The following is an 18,924-nucleotide window of genomic DNA, read 5'->3' on the forward strand; positions in this document are numbered from 1 at the left end:
CATTGTAGTAGGCTAATGTTAGATATTGGAGATTTAGTTTTCAAAAAAATATTTATATATATCACAGAACTATGTGCTATAGCTATATATATGTTGTAGGGTAGTATTTATATTAACTCTTTCAACCTTGAGTTCCCTGAATGTGAACGTGTGCTTACAATGAAATATGCTGGGATGAACAAGTTTAAACTCTGGACACAAAATACAGCCATTAGATCTCAAAACTAAATTGCAAAATCATTACATATATTGAAATTTACCTTTTCATCATCATGAATACAGGGATTGGTTGATGAAACTGAGGTGGACTCAGTGTAATAGTAATTTATTCGATTGGCCCTCTTTTGGCAGTCTTTTGTTGAAGAAACCATAAACTTAAGTTTGCTATGTTGAGCCTGTATTGTTTACAGTTATATGTTGAAGTTCAATTTGGCTTCAGATTCTAAATATATTTGTATCTGGTGAGAGCTATAATCTGCTACTTTAAAATAGGCACTTCAAGCCTGTAGTTATACTTTCATCATTTACGACTGTAATGTGTGTTATCACCACACAATGCAAATTTACAGATCCAGATGAAGTCTTGCAATCCTACTTCTTACTTTTTAGAAGTACATGCAAGTGTGATGTGCTGTTCATTTGTAATAACCTGCATCCACATCAAGTAAACAGTGAGTAAAATTTCCTGATTTAAATCCCATATAAACTTATTGGAGTACTCTGAAGGATTTACTGCCTAATGAAATTATACTCTCGGAAGTCACTGTCTTGTGGACTGTACTATGGTCTATAGGCCCTATAAGGTCATCCCACTACCCCAGCGTAGCTTATAGTCATGGTATTAACAGCTGCAGTAGATGAAGTCCCTAATAATTATTTTTTTTTTCCATTTCATTTTTGTTAGGCAAATTTTAAATGACAGATTTAATTTTTTTAAGACCCAAAAGGACAGTTTGACCAGAAAGGCTATTAATTTCATTTTGCCATTTTGCGTTGGTTCACTATAAATGTCAGTTCACTTTTTGAATTGTTGCCACCTGTATTATATTTAAAGAAATTAAGTAATGAAGAATCTGCATGAATTTATGTATGTTTCTCGCACTGTGAAAAACAACTGTACGTAGAGAAATCAAATTTTGAGTAACGCAGTCTTCCCTCCGAATATGAGCATCTGGAAGCCCAAATTTGGAATTTATTATCTATTTCATATTTTGTCAAACATCAAAAAATTTTTTATTAACAAACTCAGTGATTTCAAAGCAAGCAATTGCAACAGTGTGTGTGTGGGTGGGGATTTTGATCTCCAGCATGCAAGACTGTGTCTGAAATTCTAAAGAAATACTCTTTTAAATATTTTATGATATTGCTGTTGAATTTTATGATTTAAATGCAAATATCATAATATTTAATAAGTAAAGGTAACATACAAAACATTAAAAAATGCCCCTTTTGGCGTAATATAAAATTTGAAAACTTTCAGAATTCCCCCCCCCCTCCGAAAAAAAAAGTTCATGTCTAGCCAGAAGAAAGATTGTACTTGAATTTTGGCTGCAAAATTGAAGAAAGATCTGTTAGGTTGATCAGTTACTTCCTAATTACAGGTATAACCATTGCTTTCTTTTATTTAACCTACTGTTCCTTTTTGTATTAAAAACTGATAATGTATGATAATGCAAGGAAGCATATCATGAAGTTTATGAGAATACCCCGCAAATATGTAAAGGCTGTCCTATCATGTACTGTCAACTGGCATTCAAAAAGAAAAACTTAACAGGGATCTCTTAAGTACCATCTTTTCTTTAATCCTGAGGACCACTCGCTCATTTTATATTCCTGCTAGAGGACTGCTTTTGTTAATCTTAAGTAAAGAAATTCTACCAGTCTGGATAAAAAGCTTAGTAGTGTTTGACAGAACTCTAATAGAAGGAGATATTCATAGAACTATGCAGCCAAAATTTCTGATAAACCTGTTTCATTGAAGCAAACAATTAGCAAAGGCCCTCAATAAGTTAAATGAAGGAATTAAAATTAGCTATGACAGGCACTGATAGGATTTTCTTGCACCAAAGAATCGACCTTTTGCAAATTCTAGTTTATGAAAAATGAGGGCGATTTTAATAAAGGTGATTTATCTATTGCTTATTATTTATTTGGTTTGTTTCTTGGAAATGTGAAAATAAGCAGCTGATTTTATTAACCAGTGTGTTTAATAAGTATCAGGTACTGTATTTTAAAATAAGTTGCTCATATAAATTGTTAAATGTGTAATATAATTTTATATTTCTCACAGCGGAATTATTCAGTTCATCATGATGGAGATGGACAGGCATATATTTTAGCTCATTCTGGAACTGGTTTGTGGATTGCTTTAAAAAATTCTGCCACAATTTGTTTATATCATACTGAAACATTTCGCCATTTGCAAGATATCAATGTTGCTGCAAATGTCAACAGAATACTTGCAGGTAAGTAAATTAAAATATTTTAATTTTATTTTCATAATTGAAAGTCCTTCTAATGTGGAATCATTTTTATTTTTCAGCAAAAGAGAAAGAAAAATCCCCCCATATGATCTATGTCACATCTCTTCTTGCTAGTAAAGGCTTACTTTGGGTTGGGACAAATGTTGGAATAATATTGACTGTTCCTCTTCCTCGTTTAGAAGGTGTGCCCATTATAACTGGACGTGTAAGTTTGGCATTTCATGCACATCAAGGGCCTGTACAGTTACTGCTCAGTTTGCAGCCAAAAGCTATGTCTCTTACTAGTTTATCTACTGAAAGAAGGCCTGCAAGTGCAGATGGAGAGTCAGAGTCAGTCTGTCTTTCTCCAAGAGCAAGAGTAATAAAGCAGGTTTCTGATTCTGCTTTGCCATCTCCAGTATATAACAAAAAATTTCCAGGTATTTAATGTCATTTAATAAATAATGGTTTTATTTAAGTATTCAGTTCTTTTATTTTTTATTTTACCTCCATACTGTACTGTTATGGTTTTAAAGCAATCAAGATTTATTTATAATCTGTTAATAGTTAATGTTTTAGCTGAAGAGTAACTAGTAATCTTTTTTTTTTTTTTTTTTTCCCCATTGTTGAATTTTTTTATCCTCCAGCATTAAATCCGTTATCATAATTTTACAAGATGTTAATTTCTTTTAAATTTATTTTAGTACCAAAATTGTAAATTATTGGAAGTGAGATGTTTTTTAGCCTCATTTTTTCCCTTGCATTTATCACATACCACATTTTATTAAATTTATTTGATATTAATTTCAATATTTCCTACAGCACCACTAAAGCTTCTTTCAAAATTCTAAGATTATGAGAAATATCCAAAGATGTATGGTTAGTTGGAACCAACAGAAATATTCCCTTTATTTGTAGTTAATTGGATTTAATTAATTGGGTTGGTAGTATGTACTGTATTTTCAAAATAAAATAAATGCATGAAAGCAGTATCACATGCTTTTCCTCTAAATCTGAGAGAAATTTGTTGATTTACTTGTTTATCATTATTACTGTATTGGCTGAAATGTGTAAGTCATAAAAATTGAATACTTATTTCTTTCCCATTAGGATCTCGACCGAATGTTGATGATATCCATGCTTCTGGAGCCAAAACTCTTCCTCGTGGAATGTCATTATGCTCTCATATTTCTCCTCAGGATAGCATGGAAGAGTCAAATGATGTTTATGGTCTGTATGCTGATTTGATGAATGTTCAAGATTATGAAAAAGATAGTCAGGAAAAATTGTATGAGCGCCTTAATCATAGTGATCCAGAATTAGTTCATTTTCACCTTAATACATTAGATAGAAGGTTAGTGTATTTTTATTCATTATTTTGTATTTGAACTATTTTTACTTCCATTTTTTAATTATTTGTGTGTCAGCTTTTGTCATGGTAGGATTACCTTGATTGCATATTATCACTAATAAATTCTTAAATAAGTTCTGATATTTTTAAGCTAATTTGTTGATATTAAGACTTTAATGAGTAAAATTAGAAATTAGTAAACTGTTTACCAGTTTTGTAAAATTAATCTATGATTAAATGGAATTTTTCAGTTTCTTATAAAATATTAATTAACCTGTAAAAACCATTTTTGAAAGTATCAGAGAACATTTGTTCTCCAAGCTAATGCAAGTTGATATTATTTCGGCTACTTAATGTTTTGAATGTAGTAGTTGGTTGTGCCACTTTGGATTAAATAATGCAGATTTCTATAGTGTATATGAAAGGAACGGAACTTCTCTGTTATCAGAACCTGATTCAGAAACGTGTGTGTGCACATACATACATACATTTCTGAATCCAGTTTTGATTGCAGAGAAGTACCAAAAGAACTACTATTAGCTTGCATTTCTTTTGAAAATCGTAATGAAAAGGAATGTCAGAGAAAATACAGTGTGAAAATTTCCTTGATAAATAACCTTTAAAATCATACTATCCGTGGCCACTGAAAATTGGCTTAGAATTGAAAGATATGCATAATTAAAAAATTATTGTACCCAATAGTCATGGCAAAGCATGGGAGAAATAGTTTTTTTAAGTTGTGCAATAAATTTGGTTAACTGCCCCAAACAAAAGTTATCAGATTGCATTTTCACACTTGCAACATTATTTTAAGATACTGAGTACTTGTTTTTGATTTTTCATGATTCTGCGAAATTAAAATGTTTTGTACATCCTTTGATTAATGTCGGGGCATTCTTAGCTCTGTTTAGCTCAAGGAAAAACCAGAGTAGAATAAAGTATAATACTGTTTTATTCCTACCACAGTATACACAATTTTACAAGGAGACCTCCGCCTTTGAAATGTTACTTTTGGATAATCATTGCAGTTAACCAGCATAGCATGTGCATGCTCAACTTGTATTTTTGATGGCCTTCGTTGCTTTATCAGCTCCTTGCTGCATTCAGACCAGTGGTTTATCTCCTTGCTTCAATATCTAGCCAAAATGTTATGATCTTTTCACTCATGATGTAACAGATATGTAAGGCAGAATATGAAATAATTTAATAGGAATTTTATATTCTTAATTTTTTTACAATGGAGTTTCTTGTTTTGCTATTCTTTTTTTAAAGCTCCCTTCATAGGAATTCTTGAACATGTTTCAGGAAACATTATAGATATTTGCAGTTTTCAGTTTTGAACTAAAGAGGAAATTGTTAACTTCATGCATTCAGACTATAAATTTATTTTGTAAACAGTTTTTTAGTATCTCTAGCTGAAAAAGGAAATAACAAATTGTGAGTTATCTGTTAGAAACCTTGATGCCGGTTTTGAAAAAAAATTTGAGTCATAAAGAAAAAATCAGACAAGATTTAAGTATTAACATTTTGTGAACCATAATGGTTAAAAATCATTAGTTGGCAAAAACGTTCAGAAGAATTATTAAGAAAAGCTAAATTTTGTCATTGATACTACTAGGTTGGTACTTAGGGTTTTTTTTTTGGGGGGGGATAATTGTGTTGCTGATCTATTCTTGGATAAAATTTTGAATAAAAACAATTGGATTTTTTGTATTATCTTTTGCTTCATTTATATTTTTATTTTAGGATAATTTATATTTTTGGGAAATTTTATCTGGGTATTTAAAGTAAATCTTTTTTTATTTCTTTAATATTCTGCTTATTTATTCATATTAAAGCAATATTTAAGTATTGATTACCTGCAACTGTTTGAAACATATACAAATGCTTCAAAATAACAGCATTCACCTACTTAGTTTCACAGGTTTTTGGATCTTTCATAAAGAGTTGTTTTCAAACAGTTAGTATTGGCTTGATTTGTTTTAATTACTTATTTGTCTTTGTTTTCATAAACCCACTCATCACGATGATACTTATTCTGGCATCCAAAACTTAAGATTATTAATGCAAAACATACTCTCACAAAAAAAGTATTGGTTTATTTTAATGAAATATCGTGTACATGTCCAATACTATGAGACAACCAACAGTATTAACAAAATAAACAGATAGTAAAGGCTTTCTGATATGCATATTAAACTAAAATATCTAAAATATGATATTTTCAGCATGGTCAATAAGTAAGAAGTGTATCGACCCCTTATACTGTGAATGGGGTTTCTGATAATAGCTTGAGGAAATAAATCACATTATTCTAAAAGCAAGGATTTTAATGTGAGGAGGTTCTGGAAAAGTGTTGACATTGATTAATGGTTCTTTATAAAGACTTCCAAACATGTTGTTTTAAGATATAAATCCAGCAACTTTACTGGCCAGATCCCTCTTTCACAGAAACTCATCAACCAGTTTAACTCACTGTGGCCTCATATTTATTGATCCAGAAAAAAAATCTTTCCAACAGCTTCCTGAAAAAGCTTTACATAAGACTGAAGAATCTGATCTCTGTAAAGCGGTGTGGTCACAGTGCCTGTATTGAAGACGTGCAGTAGTGTACAGTCACTCAGCATGGTGCCTCTCCTTACAAGAACTCTGGTTTTTTTACTGTAAGGTCAATTTTTTGTATGTTAGAGATATGATGGTAGGCCTCCAGGCTTTCTCTAATTGAAGATTCATAGAAAATCTCTGTGCTGAATCATAACTCATCACTGAACAGTGCATGCCCCAATCTTGTCGAGTCCATGAAAGGTATGCCAGGCTCCGTAAAAGACTGTTTCACTTTTGCAGTCTGTTGAGGTGGAAATATAGGACTAACAGGGACATTTCTGCTACGGGTCTATATACAGTTTGCCTGGATATTGTTCCATACGCTGCAGCAAGTTCCAGAGATCTAGCCTCATCTCTCAATGGCAATATGCATTTAATACCATGTATTGATCATTTGCTGGTGTCATGTCTCTTTGATGGCTTTAGCTGAGCTTCCTGGAGATGGTGCCCATAATTTGGAATCTGTGCCTTGCCTGGATACCACAGTTCGTGGCACTTGGGAACAATTGAGTGAGACTTGCCAGCCTCAAGGCTATCATTGTTTCATCATCTCCATTCATCATCTAAACAATTGTAAAAGCACATTTTAACTTAAACTAGTCAGTTAAGATTTTGCTTTGAAGAGGCAAATTTCACAAATTCAGAAACTAGTAACTGGGGGGGGGGGGGGAACTAGAAAAAACACCTATCATTTTAACTGCCACCAAATGTTTACTTTATATTTACAACTTCGCAAATTATGTATGACATCAGTTTTTAAACTGAGTAATTGCAAAAAATATGTAACTTTCATTTTGGACACCAGTGTCGGATAATAAAAGAAGGTAAAATAAAACATTTTGAATAATGAGATGGTATACATACCAAATGTCGCACAGGCTCATTATTATCAAAAGTAATATAAAATTCTCTTACCTTATCTTCATTGTCCGTAATGCCAGGTGCTCCAATGAACTTTTTTGCATATTAAGAAGCAAAATTGTCATAACATATATTTTATTCAAAGGAAAAACTAAATTACACTATTTACAAGATTGGTAGAAGGCAGCAGTCACTTATAATTATATTTTAACTGGTTTTCCTCATGCAGGGTTTTTTTATGTTTTCCCTACTTGCAATGCATTCAAATCCAGTCTCATTTTCAGATCTCTGTCAGAGAGAGAAAAGGGAGGAATGCCAAATGCTCGTCATCTAGTGGTAAGAATGGGATACTTAAGTGAACAAATCTCAAAACTGTGTAAAAGCCATTTTATACAGGATCTAAAAAGGCGTGTATTTTATAAGGTTTTAGCCGCATGGAACATGTACATATGTGCTCTTCTTTTGCTTGCAATATAACACATATTGCAGGTGCTTGTCTTTTATTGCAGAGGGCTTAATTTAAAGGGCATTTTTGATGTATAACTCGTCACAGCAATTGCTGTCCGCAATGTTATTAAAAATTTCCATTCTTGTATAAATTGAATAAAAAAAAAAAAAAAAAAAAAACAGGAATTTAGCCCTATATTTGTATGTGTAATTGGTTAAGTCATTCTTATCTGTTTCTGACAGGTTTAGCCTAAATTTGGTGAACTAACTAAATTTTGCATTTATACATTTTGGTATGCTAATTCAAGAGTGTAACATTGTTACATTATTTCCAAAATAAGAGGTGTTTTAAATTATTGCTGGAGCAAGAAATGAATATAGAACAAAAATTAAATTAATATTTAAGAAATTAATTATACTTAAAGTTCGTTAATGTTGGTAATTTCATTTCATGTTTAGTGTCTTAATTTTCAAAACTGCATGTTTCTGCATTCCATGTTAAGTTGCAGCCTATTGATATATATTTATGTTAATCAGTCCTAAAAAATACTTCATGCTTGCTTTGTTTGCATCTGTTTCTATAAATTACATTTATCATTTGCACTGATTTTTGAGAACTTTGATTTTTGTCTATTTATTTAAATGTAGTATGAAGCTGATGAGTTCAGAATTTTTCTTTGTAATTAAGGTACCTGACAGATTGCAGAAATCCTGTGATTAATACATGTATGGTTAAAATTTGAAATAAACACTTAATAATATTGTGTAGTACAACCTAGTACACTGCTAAAACATATTAAGGGAGTACATAGTTTTAACGAAATCACACAAATATTGCTACTGATAATTAATGTAAAACAAAACATCCATTGTCGAAGGTGTAACAGAAAACAGAAGAAGAAAACTTCAGTATGTAAATCAGTGTTCATGACATCAAAAACCAGAAAAAGGATATAAGTGCAGAAATTAGGATTTGGTAGAAGCTAGTGATTTCATTGTCTCAGCAATGAAATTCCATCTTCCGGCTTTTGTTATGAGGAAAGGTTACTAGAAAGTGTCATGACAATGTGATGTTCCTGAAGCCATGGCTTAGCGTATTATCAGGAGACTGGAATCCAGGCAAATAGAAAGAAGTATAGCAGACGCTGTGGGAGTGGCAAGAAGTGTGGTTGCAAGGCTGTGGACTCGATTTCAAGAAACAGCATGTTTGACATCAACTAGGACAAGGTCGTCCACATGGTACCACAGCATATGATGATCGATAAATCCAGTAAACAGCTCGTCGAGACAAAATAGCCAATGTGTGGCAAATTCAAAGACTGTTTCTCTTGGCAACATACGAAGGTTGTCAAGCCAAACAGTCGGAAATAGGCTTCATGAGGGTGGTTTGTATGCACATAGGCCTGTGGTATATATTCAGTTGACAGCAAAATGCTGTGCAGACTGAAGAAGTTGGGCTGCTGAACAGGTTGGATGCAAAGTGATTGAGTCAGGTGCTCACACATGAATCCCGATTCAGTTTAGACTGACACCAGACATTTTGGTATGGCGAGAGGAGCAGTCTTAACCTTATATTCGTTCAAGAAAGATCACATTACAGATGAGGTTGTGTGACGGAATCAGCATGAGCAGATATACGAACCTGTATATTCAGAACGTATATCTATATATCATTCAAGCACTTTGATAGTTAAAGGTATGGAGATGAGATTTTGAGACTTCATGTTGTTCGTTACACTGCAGCTATTGGTAATACCTTTCTGTTAATGCAGGATAATTCCAGATCTCATACAACTTGTCTTGTGGAAACAGTACAGCATATGGATCTTCCTGCATGCTCTTCTGATCTCGGTCTGATCGAGCATATTTGGGACACACTCAAACGACACATTGCTGCAAGACCAAGGCCTCCTGTTACTGTCTAAGATTTGGAGATCCCATTTCTTCAGGAGTGGAACAGTTTCCCCCCAAGGTCTCATCGATAACCTCATCACATCCATGCCAATAGCAGTTTGTGGGGACCACTTGCCATTTTAAACATACTGCATCATTTCCAAACAATAAGTTTTTTTCATTTACATGTAACAAAATTGTTGCCCTGAAGCATCATGCCATGTTCTTTCTGCCATTCCAAGGAATTAAATTTCACATACAATTGTTTTTTTGCTCCTTTTTTTTCCCTGTATCTTTTTATTATACCTGTATTCTCCATTTTATTCCCAAGCATAGCTATCGTACAATGGTTTTTTTCACTTTTTTGCTTGCTCTCCTAATTCTTTTGAGCAGTGTAACGTTATATACTTTGCGCTACCATTATGACTTTAGTTTGTCATTTATAAAATATCCCTGCAGGAGTGAAGTGGATAAAGCCAACAGGTTAAAACTTATTTTCGTTTTGAATATTGCATATCTCTCATTTACTTCTTTACTGAAATAGATCATGCTATAAAAAATTTTGTGAGGAAAATAAAAACATTAGTACAGTTCTACTGTATTGAAAATGCAGACTGCAATTTTGTCTTTTAAGTTTGTCCTTTAATCAGTTACTTCATTTATACTGTATACATAGTGACTAATATTAAGAAGACTAGTTACTATTTTAAATTTAAAGGTTTGGTACATGTAAGAAATTTTTAATGGTTACTTTGTAATTGAAATGCACTGATAGCTAAATACTAAATGTGAGACTGCATGTATTTCAGGTAATTCCAGTATGTTGAATTAACCACTAAAATTACTGATTTTTAATCTTAACTAGTAGTTTCAGAATACTGAAGCACGACCAGCTGTTAGCTGGCAAACTAAATTTACTGATTGTACTAATATCCAAAATTCTCATATTACGTTCTCACTTGGCCTGACATAACAGTGACAAAGACACAGCACAAACCAGTTTGTTTTATTCCCCCTCTGCCTTGAATAGTGGTTTGTTTTATTCCCCCCCTGCCTTGAATAGTGGTTGTGCTCATAAACTCAGTCTATATCTTTGTTTCCAAAACAATAAAGACATAATTAAAATGTATTTGTGGGCAGCACAAAAACGTCTATGGAGGTTGCAAATTTAAGACTCTTTCTCTAAGGAATAAATGAATAAGGTTGTATTTTATTGCAATATTTAGTAATACCGTAGGAAATTCTTCAAATTGAAAGTGAAAAAATTAATACAATAAAATTTTACTCAGTCTAATTGAATTGTATAATTTTAGGGTTCAGCAGAAGTCTGGTCGTCCCAGGTCTTGGGATTTATCCACCATGGCTGTGTCAGAGGATTCTGATTCTTCTGCTGCTTATGATACAGCTTCTACAGCAACGTCTACTGCTACTACTGAAATTAGTGTTCATTCACCTGAATCCACTGTTGAAGAAGTTCATTCTCCTGTACAGAAAATTTGTGAAGAATCTCATAACTTACCTACGCAAGTTACTTTAGGACGAACAGTATATAAGTCAGTACCAAAGTCTGTTACGGATTCCACTCAAAAGACTGTTCTAATGTTGACAGGTGGCTGTGGCTATATCAATTGGCGTAAACCAGTGAAAGATCATGATTCAAAATCATGCCTTGATGCACATGTAATGATCTGGGAAGTTAAACTGTAAATACTCATAAGGACTTTTGTAAATATACTTTAAAAGAAAGAAAATCTCAACATTGACATTTCTCAATTTTAGAAGGATTTAAGTACATTATTACATCAACAATGTCTAGTTTCATTCCGTCATTAAGTTTGTACCGTAAGTGAAATGCTGCTTGAGTGATAAGAGTTGAAATATAAAAAGTGCATTTTAATACATCTGTCATTTTGTTAATTTTAATTAGAAGCTGGTATATATATATACCTTTGTGAGATTTATATTTATGTAAAGTATGTTTTGTTTCTTATTTGAAAGTATATAATTTGCAGTGTTTAAACTTTTGCTACTAGACCAACAAAAGAAAAAAGCCCCCCCCCCTTCCGAAAAAAAAGGGAAAGAAAAAGAAAATCTTGGAGAAGTAAATTAATTGTTTTTTTTTTTTTTTTTTTTTTTGTCATCATTATTTCAATTTAAACTGATTCCGATTATTGGTTATGAAAATTTATAGGAAATATTTTTAAAAAAGTAGGTTGTTTAAACATACTTAGGTTTTCTTTCATCATATTAGGGTGTATAAGAATATAGTATCTGAGATTTAGAGGCTGTTTAAAAATTCTGTAATGTATAAATTTACTATGTAAATTCTTTGAATTGATTATAAAATATCAGAAAGTAAATTTCTTTCATATACTGTTTTTTTCCCATTTGGCATGCGACATTTTAATGGTGTTAAATAAATAAAAAGCATTTCCTGACTTTATCTAACTAATGAAACTATGTTGCAATTCATGATTTGGATCTTTGTTTTATTTTTTACTTTTGTTTATAATTATTATGGTCTTTAATACTTAAACAGTGAAGGATTATGTTATAGACAGCTAATTTATCAAATATATTGTATAACTTCATAAAAATGTCCAAAAAATTCGATTTTTTTTTTTTTTTTTTTTTTTTTTTTTCATTTATGATGTATTTAACTAAATAACAGAATAATTCAGATACTAGATTCATTAGTATTTTATTGAAAAAGGTAGTGCATGTTTTCATATTTTTGTTAAAATTTACTTATGTTCTAATGTATATGAATAAACATAATATTTATTGTATCTGAAATTATCCATTTTGATAAAAATTAATGATTTTGTAAGCAATCCTTGGATTACAAACATAATTTGAATTTTTTGCTTTGCAAAAGTTTTGATGCTAAATTCATTTTCAGTATACTTGTAATATCAAGTTATTGATTAAATTTTTAATCTGATCGAAATATTAGGTATTAAGAACAGGCTACTAATGTTATGTTTATACATCTGTCATTTGTTCTGTTTGAAATATTTGTTAAGGGATACAACAGAATATGTACTTGTTGTGTCTTCCGCCCTCACTGAATATTTTTACAGTAAAAATAATTAAGTTGTAGACTCTTGAATATGTTACTGAATATCATTTAAGCTTTTTTAATGTTTGTGGGCTCACAGTGATACATTAATAATTCATATATAAAAAAATACAGTACAAAAAATGCTAATTGGGTATAATTATATTTTAATGTTTTTAGTGTTTGTGATGTTTAGCTGAATGGATATATAAATTGAACTTAAAGCACCTAGTAGAATTTTCCTTTATAGAAATTTGCTTTGTGCTTATTTCTTAATAACTGTTATGGTGTTTTCATTATTTATTAAATTGGTGCTATGCTTTAAAAAATAGTCTTGAATTATATAATTCTCTAATTGCATACATTTTCAAAAAGTTAAGTTTTTAAATCAAGATTTTCTGGAAAATTTCAGTTTTTATTTTGATCGATTTCTGGTAAATATATTTAAAATTAATGATTATTGTAATATAATTAATTATTTATTTTCTTGATTTGTCTGATAAAATGTTTGCAGTACATCAATCAAATATCTTCGCATACGAAATATTCTTTTTGACCACTTTATTTAACCTAAAATACAGATATATTTTTATTAAACAAAATGCACGTATAGCTCCCGCTTTTTATTTTAAAACGATATTGCGACCTTGTCCCGAATTTCTCAAACATATCCAGTTTCCAGAAATGACATTTTGGAAGACTCCTAACGCTTCCGCTACAATGGATTGCATTTAAGTGTCCTGTAAAAGACTGATGATCTCCCTGGCTACTGATTCAACTACGTCATCTTGTTGAGACACCATATAGTCACTGCCACAAAGCATTCAACACTTGTCAATTGTTTTTAATCTCCTACTACAAAAGGAATGCTGCAGGTCGCTCCTTACTCATCTAAAATGCGTAGTTTTCGACGTCACAAACTAAATTTGCATATTCCTAACTTTGTAAATGTTATAATTTTCCTTTATCTAAAAATATATTAAACTTTTAATTGTTTAAAAATTGTACATTTTTTTTAAAAAATTATAAAAATATGTAAAATAAGTACTTTTTTAACTAATTCTAGATAATCGTATGTTTGATTTTTCTGCCGACACATGCATTTCCGAATTCAATGCTAGTGTAGTTAGGTAGTGACTATTAATATATTTTAGAGTATTTTATGGCAGATTCAGCATTTTATTATTATTTGCATAATTTTCTTGTTAATATATTCTGTACATTATATTACTGTGTTTTGGGGGGGGCAGTTAAGCTTACTACACCACTGTTTAAATGATCTGATTCGTTCATCACTTATCTTTAAGTATTTTTTGGCTGAGTAATGTAACATGAAATTTGGGTGTAGATTTCTTCCGTCTTTTATTGGGCATCTCTTGTGTTCCTCAGTTAATAATGAATCTTTTAAAACTAAATCAATAGAAAATCTTGGTAATCCTTGAATTCCTATTTCTGTAGTACTGTTGTAAACCAGCATAGCTTTAATTAGGCATTCTTTTCAGTTGTAGCATAAGCATTTATTAATTTATTTTACGTGAGATAGGTGATTCTTGTATAAAAAAACAGTTTAAATTTTATACCAGTTTTTTTAATCCCACTAAATTTTAATAGGATATTTTTATTGGAAAAAGTTATTTTGAGTGCTTCAAAATTTCAGTATACTTTTTATTTGTCATATATGATAATCAGCAGCAAATGTGTATTTGTAATTTTTGTTACTCATAGAACTTGCTTCTATACTTTTCATAACATCTGATGGAAATGATGTTTTTGAATTTTATTAAAGATGAAAGGTTGATTAAAATTGTCAGCTATTTATATTTTTTTTATCCTGTGAAATTTAAATTATTTGGCAGCTCTAATATTTTTGAATAGGCTTTCCTTTGGCATTTTCCCTTGAGAGGAGGTTTTTTTTTTTTTTTTTTTCAGAATGATAATTTTGTAATGAGCTTGTATCCAGTGACATATCAGTTTTTTTTTTTTTTTTTTTTTTTTTTTTTTTTTTTTTTTTACTTCACATGTATCTAAATTGAATAACTGTATAGAATTATACTGATGTCATTGGAAAATAGTGTGAAGAAATTAAGGATTTTTACTTGTATTGGGAACAAATATCATTTCATTAATTAAAGGGAACAAGTATTTTTGGAATTTTATTTTGCATTTTGTTATATCTTTCATATGCTCTTGATAGAAAGATATAAGCCCGTGAAAATGTCTGTTGTTTCATATTCATGTTGCTGTAAATTTTTGTCTTCATATCTGCATAAACTTTAATGAAATTGATTAATTTCAGAAAAGAAATTATATAACCTATTTTCTTAGACTTGGATCTGGCATTGTAGACATTATGCTGAAAAGCTTGTTTCCACCATTTAAAATATAGCCGCACTTGTGATGTTCATCAAAATAATAAACTGTCATCTTCATCGAGAGTCATAGATTTTATATTTAATCTGCTAATTGGATAAGAATATATGTGTGCTATATTATGCTTTAATTTTTTGAAGTATTACACTAAGCATTATTAGAGATATTTTAAACTTAATTCTCAGGTCTCTTAATTTTTGAAAATTTATCTTTCATTGTTATTAAGTGAAAAATAGTGTTTATTTAGTTGATAAATATATTTGCATAGCATATGTAATGTAAAACATTGTATTACACTATACTTCAAAATACTGTTATCTCCTATCCTAGTCATTAATATAATTCTATATATATATATATGTGTGTGTGTGTGTGTATTTTATTATTCATAGCACATACACTTTAAGGTTTGTATTTTTCTTTTGGTTTGGTATGAAAGTCCTAGTTTGTAATTCTATTCTGTAAATAATTACGTTAATGGATATAAATAGGCTTATTTTTTATAATCGAATTTCGTAATGTTGAAATTTTAGATGTAAATTGGTTTAAGATATATCTTGTTGACAGGCTAGACTGGCTGTTCAAGAAAATTGTTATTGAATGAGATTTTTATAATTTTGGCTGATTTATTCTGTGCACTCTGCCTGTCTTTAATTACTTTTTACTCAGCAAATATTTGCCAGATCAGTGTATTATATATCCTGTGATTATAATCAAGTTTTTTATATTACTCCTTAATATTTAGAATCCTCAGAATTCTATAATATATTTTATTATGTATCCTTTTCTTTTTCAGTCTTTTGGCATCTATGCAAATATTTATTTATTAAATAGAATATTATTTAGAATTTCTGAATTTTTTCCCCCTCTTGTGCTATACCATGTATTCTGCTTTGATTTTTCAGAATTCGTAGTGATTTTAATATAAATGCTTTTTTTAATAGCTGCCATATTTTAGGTAGAAATTTAGCCTGTTACCTTTTGTAAATCATAATAAAGTATAAGAATCATCCTGATTAGGATCTCTACATGATGGTTCATAACATTTTATTCATCAGGGTAAAAATCTCATTTCTTTGATCAAAGTTCTGAGATTATTGCTTTCTTTATATATGTTTAATAATGCTTCTTAATGTCAAAATATTTAAAATATATTTTTATTGAATTGTCTGAAGCTTTTAAGAATCATGTATGTAAGTAAGTTTTTGGAAATACATTGTCATAGACGATGTAATAAAGTTAAGATATCTTATTTGTTTGAGCTGTATGTAGAATTGTAAATTGTAGATAATTATGCGAGTGTAAAAAGTTAGTGTTCTGAAAAGATCAAGTTCCTTTATTAGGCTTGTGAAATGTGCCTTGTACTTTCAGTAGATATCCCTGGTTGCAATATGAAATCCTTTAATACATTATCATTTTCACCTTTTTGTTTCATATATCTTTAAAATATATCACTTTCAATTATCATTTTTAGAATTGCAAAGAAGTTCTATTTTAAATTTATATTAATGTAGAACTATACATCTATTCAAAAGAACCCATATATTTATTTAGTTGTAAATTATATGTTCATAATTATAGTTGCACATATTCCTTTCAGACAGTGTGAAGTGTATTGAATGAAGTAAAATTTTTATTGCAATTTCATTTTGTCAATGAAAATAAGTTTAATGGTTATTATATGCATGTTACTTATGCTGCTAGAGATGGAGAAAATATTGTGTTCAAGTGTTAAAAAGTTCAAATATTTTAAGATTTTTGTTTCATATATACTTTTAATAATGAATATTTTTGCCATTTTATTCACGTTTATTTGTAAACAAGAAGTTTTAATTAATATGGAACTCTTATGAACTCTGCCTATAAGATATTTGTTATTTCTAGCTACTTAATATACATTGTGATTGGGCAGACATTTCATCTGTACTTTAAATAACATCTGCCATTTTAATGTTTTGGACAAAAAATATTGCATTGTGAATGTAATGCAACTTGTGTGTTTCATGGACTCATTTTAAATTATTTTTTAATTATAAAACAGCCAAGCTTAGATTAACTGTGATTTTTAATGAAAAATGTCCTTCATTTTCAGATGATAATTTGATATGAGTTTTTATTGAAAGCCCACATGATGTTGTCTTGAAATTAGTAGATCATTTAAATTTAAAACATTTCCCAATCAAAAGATTGAATTTTATACAATACTGGTTTTTTAGAAATGTATAGATTTATTAAAGAAGTGTATGTAACATATGAAAATACATACTGAAGATTATTATACTGAATATCTATCCATTGAAAGAAGTATTTGAGCTGCGACTGTTTCCAATTAATTATTACATTAGCATGATGTAATTTTCTTTTACTTCAAATCTGGTAAGATAATTTTGTTTAACATCCTAACCATGTGGCACGTATATATCTATCCATGTTCTTTTAAAAATAATTTTAAAATTTATGTTTTTAAACACTAATATGTCCATTTTACAAAAATTAAATCACTTTGACAAGAGACTTGTATTTTAATGTTTTTGTACTGTGACTAGTTTAGTTCCTTTTTATCACATTATTATATTGCAGTTGCTTTTTTTACTCTACAGTTAGTTTTTAGGATAAGAATCTGTATTTATGATGTGAAAGAATGTTTTGTATTGTCAATTTCCATACCAGAATAACTTGAATTTGCACATGCTTTTTGTGTCAGTATTTTTTATACTTGAAGAACCTGCCATTTTACTGGTGGAAGTATTGTATAGATATATCTAAAAGTTGGTAAGCTGCACAATTATATTAAATAAACTAAAGATTTTTCATAATTCATTCAATTTGAGAACTTGATTCCACGAAATTCGTATAGTGGAACACACAATGACTTTCTTACATGAAATATGTTTTGTTATGTGGTCTGACTGTTTTGTAATAATGTCTTATATTTTTGAGTCATTAATTACAACTGAATGTGAAACCTGTATTTTTTAAAGTTAGAACGGCTGCATAATCATTGCAAAATATGTATCAGAAATGTTGGTATTTATTTTTAAATTTACTCTAAAAGTTTCACTATTTCATTGGTTTTATTATGCTGAGTTTACAGTTCAGATTTTAGAAATTGAGAAAGCATATTATCATTATGAGAGTCTGTTTAAAATATGAAATAAATCTATGTTAATTCAAAAAATCTGAATAACCCATAACCAGGGATATTCTTTAAGCCTTGTACTAAACAATCATTACTGCTGAAAATTTGAACGTAGTGCCTTGAGCACTGCATGGTATGTTAAAGTACCATTTATATAGGGCTTTATTATTTTATAAACAGCACTTTTAATGATGTTGGCACTCTTCTGTACAAAAACGAATTCTCAATAAAAAGTGTCTATATCTGTTGTTTTTGTTGTTTGTTCTTGTGTCTTTTTATCCAACCCTTATTTACCTGAAATCATTGTTTCTGCACTTCAGCCATATTGATTTCCATCTTTGTGAAATGCAAAATTGTTCTTTTGATTGGTGTGGAATGGAAAAATATGTACTCTTTTTCATCCTGAGACAGTGGTGGTAGGGAAAAAGGTGGGAGACCCTCAGACACGTTCTTCCGGGGTGCTGTCCATCAAGATTGGGGGTGGAATTGTAATGTCACCAAGGCTCTTGCCAACAACAGGTGCAAATTTGCTCTGCTTTCCATGATGAATTTTGTGATCTTGTTCTGATGTGGTACTATCAGATGAGTGAGATAAGTCATAACAATACTTTTGTTTTTATTAAATCTACCTGCAATGGGAGCAAGAACTAAATTATGTAGTAAAAGAGTGTACTAGAATCAGTTGCTGTATAAAATTTCATTTGTTTAGAATGTTTACTTTGTCTAAATTTAGGGA

General features: G+C 30.2%; 1 protein-coding gene across 2 annotated transcripts in view; it reads left to right on the plus strand.

The window, feature by feature from the left end:
- Positions 1 to 18,436, plus strand: part of LOC118195868 (rho guanine nucleotide exchange factor 10-like protein) — a 163,668-nt gene extending 145,232 nt beyond the window's left edge. For both annotated transcript variants that reach the window (XM_035367208.2, XM_085808331.1), the window contains 4 exons: positions 2,291 to 2,465; positions 2,543 to 2,902; positions 3,573 to 3,816; positions 10,932 to 18,436. In XM_035367208.2, coding sequence (XP_035223099.1) covers positions 2,291 to 2,465; positions 2,543 to 2,902; positions 3,573 to 3,816; positions 10,932 to 11,325 — 1,173 coding nt within the window. In that variant the 3' untranslated portion in view covers positions 11,326 to 18,436. The remainder of the gene's footprint in view (positions 1 to 2,290; positions 2,466 to 2,542; positions 2,903 to 3,572; positions 3,817 to 10,931) is intronic.
- Positions 18,437 to 18,924: the final 488 nt, after the last annotated feature.

The sequence above is a fragment of the Stegodyphus dumicola genome, chromosome X1 (assembly GCF_044657685.1).
Source record: "Stegodyphus dumicola isolate Sdum_Otavi_A_Nest chromosome X1, ASM4465768v1".
Classification (NCBI taxonomy): domain Eukaryota; kingdom Metazoa; phylum Arthropoda; class Arachnida; order Araneae; family Eresidae; genus Stegodyphus; species Stegodyphus dumicola.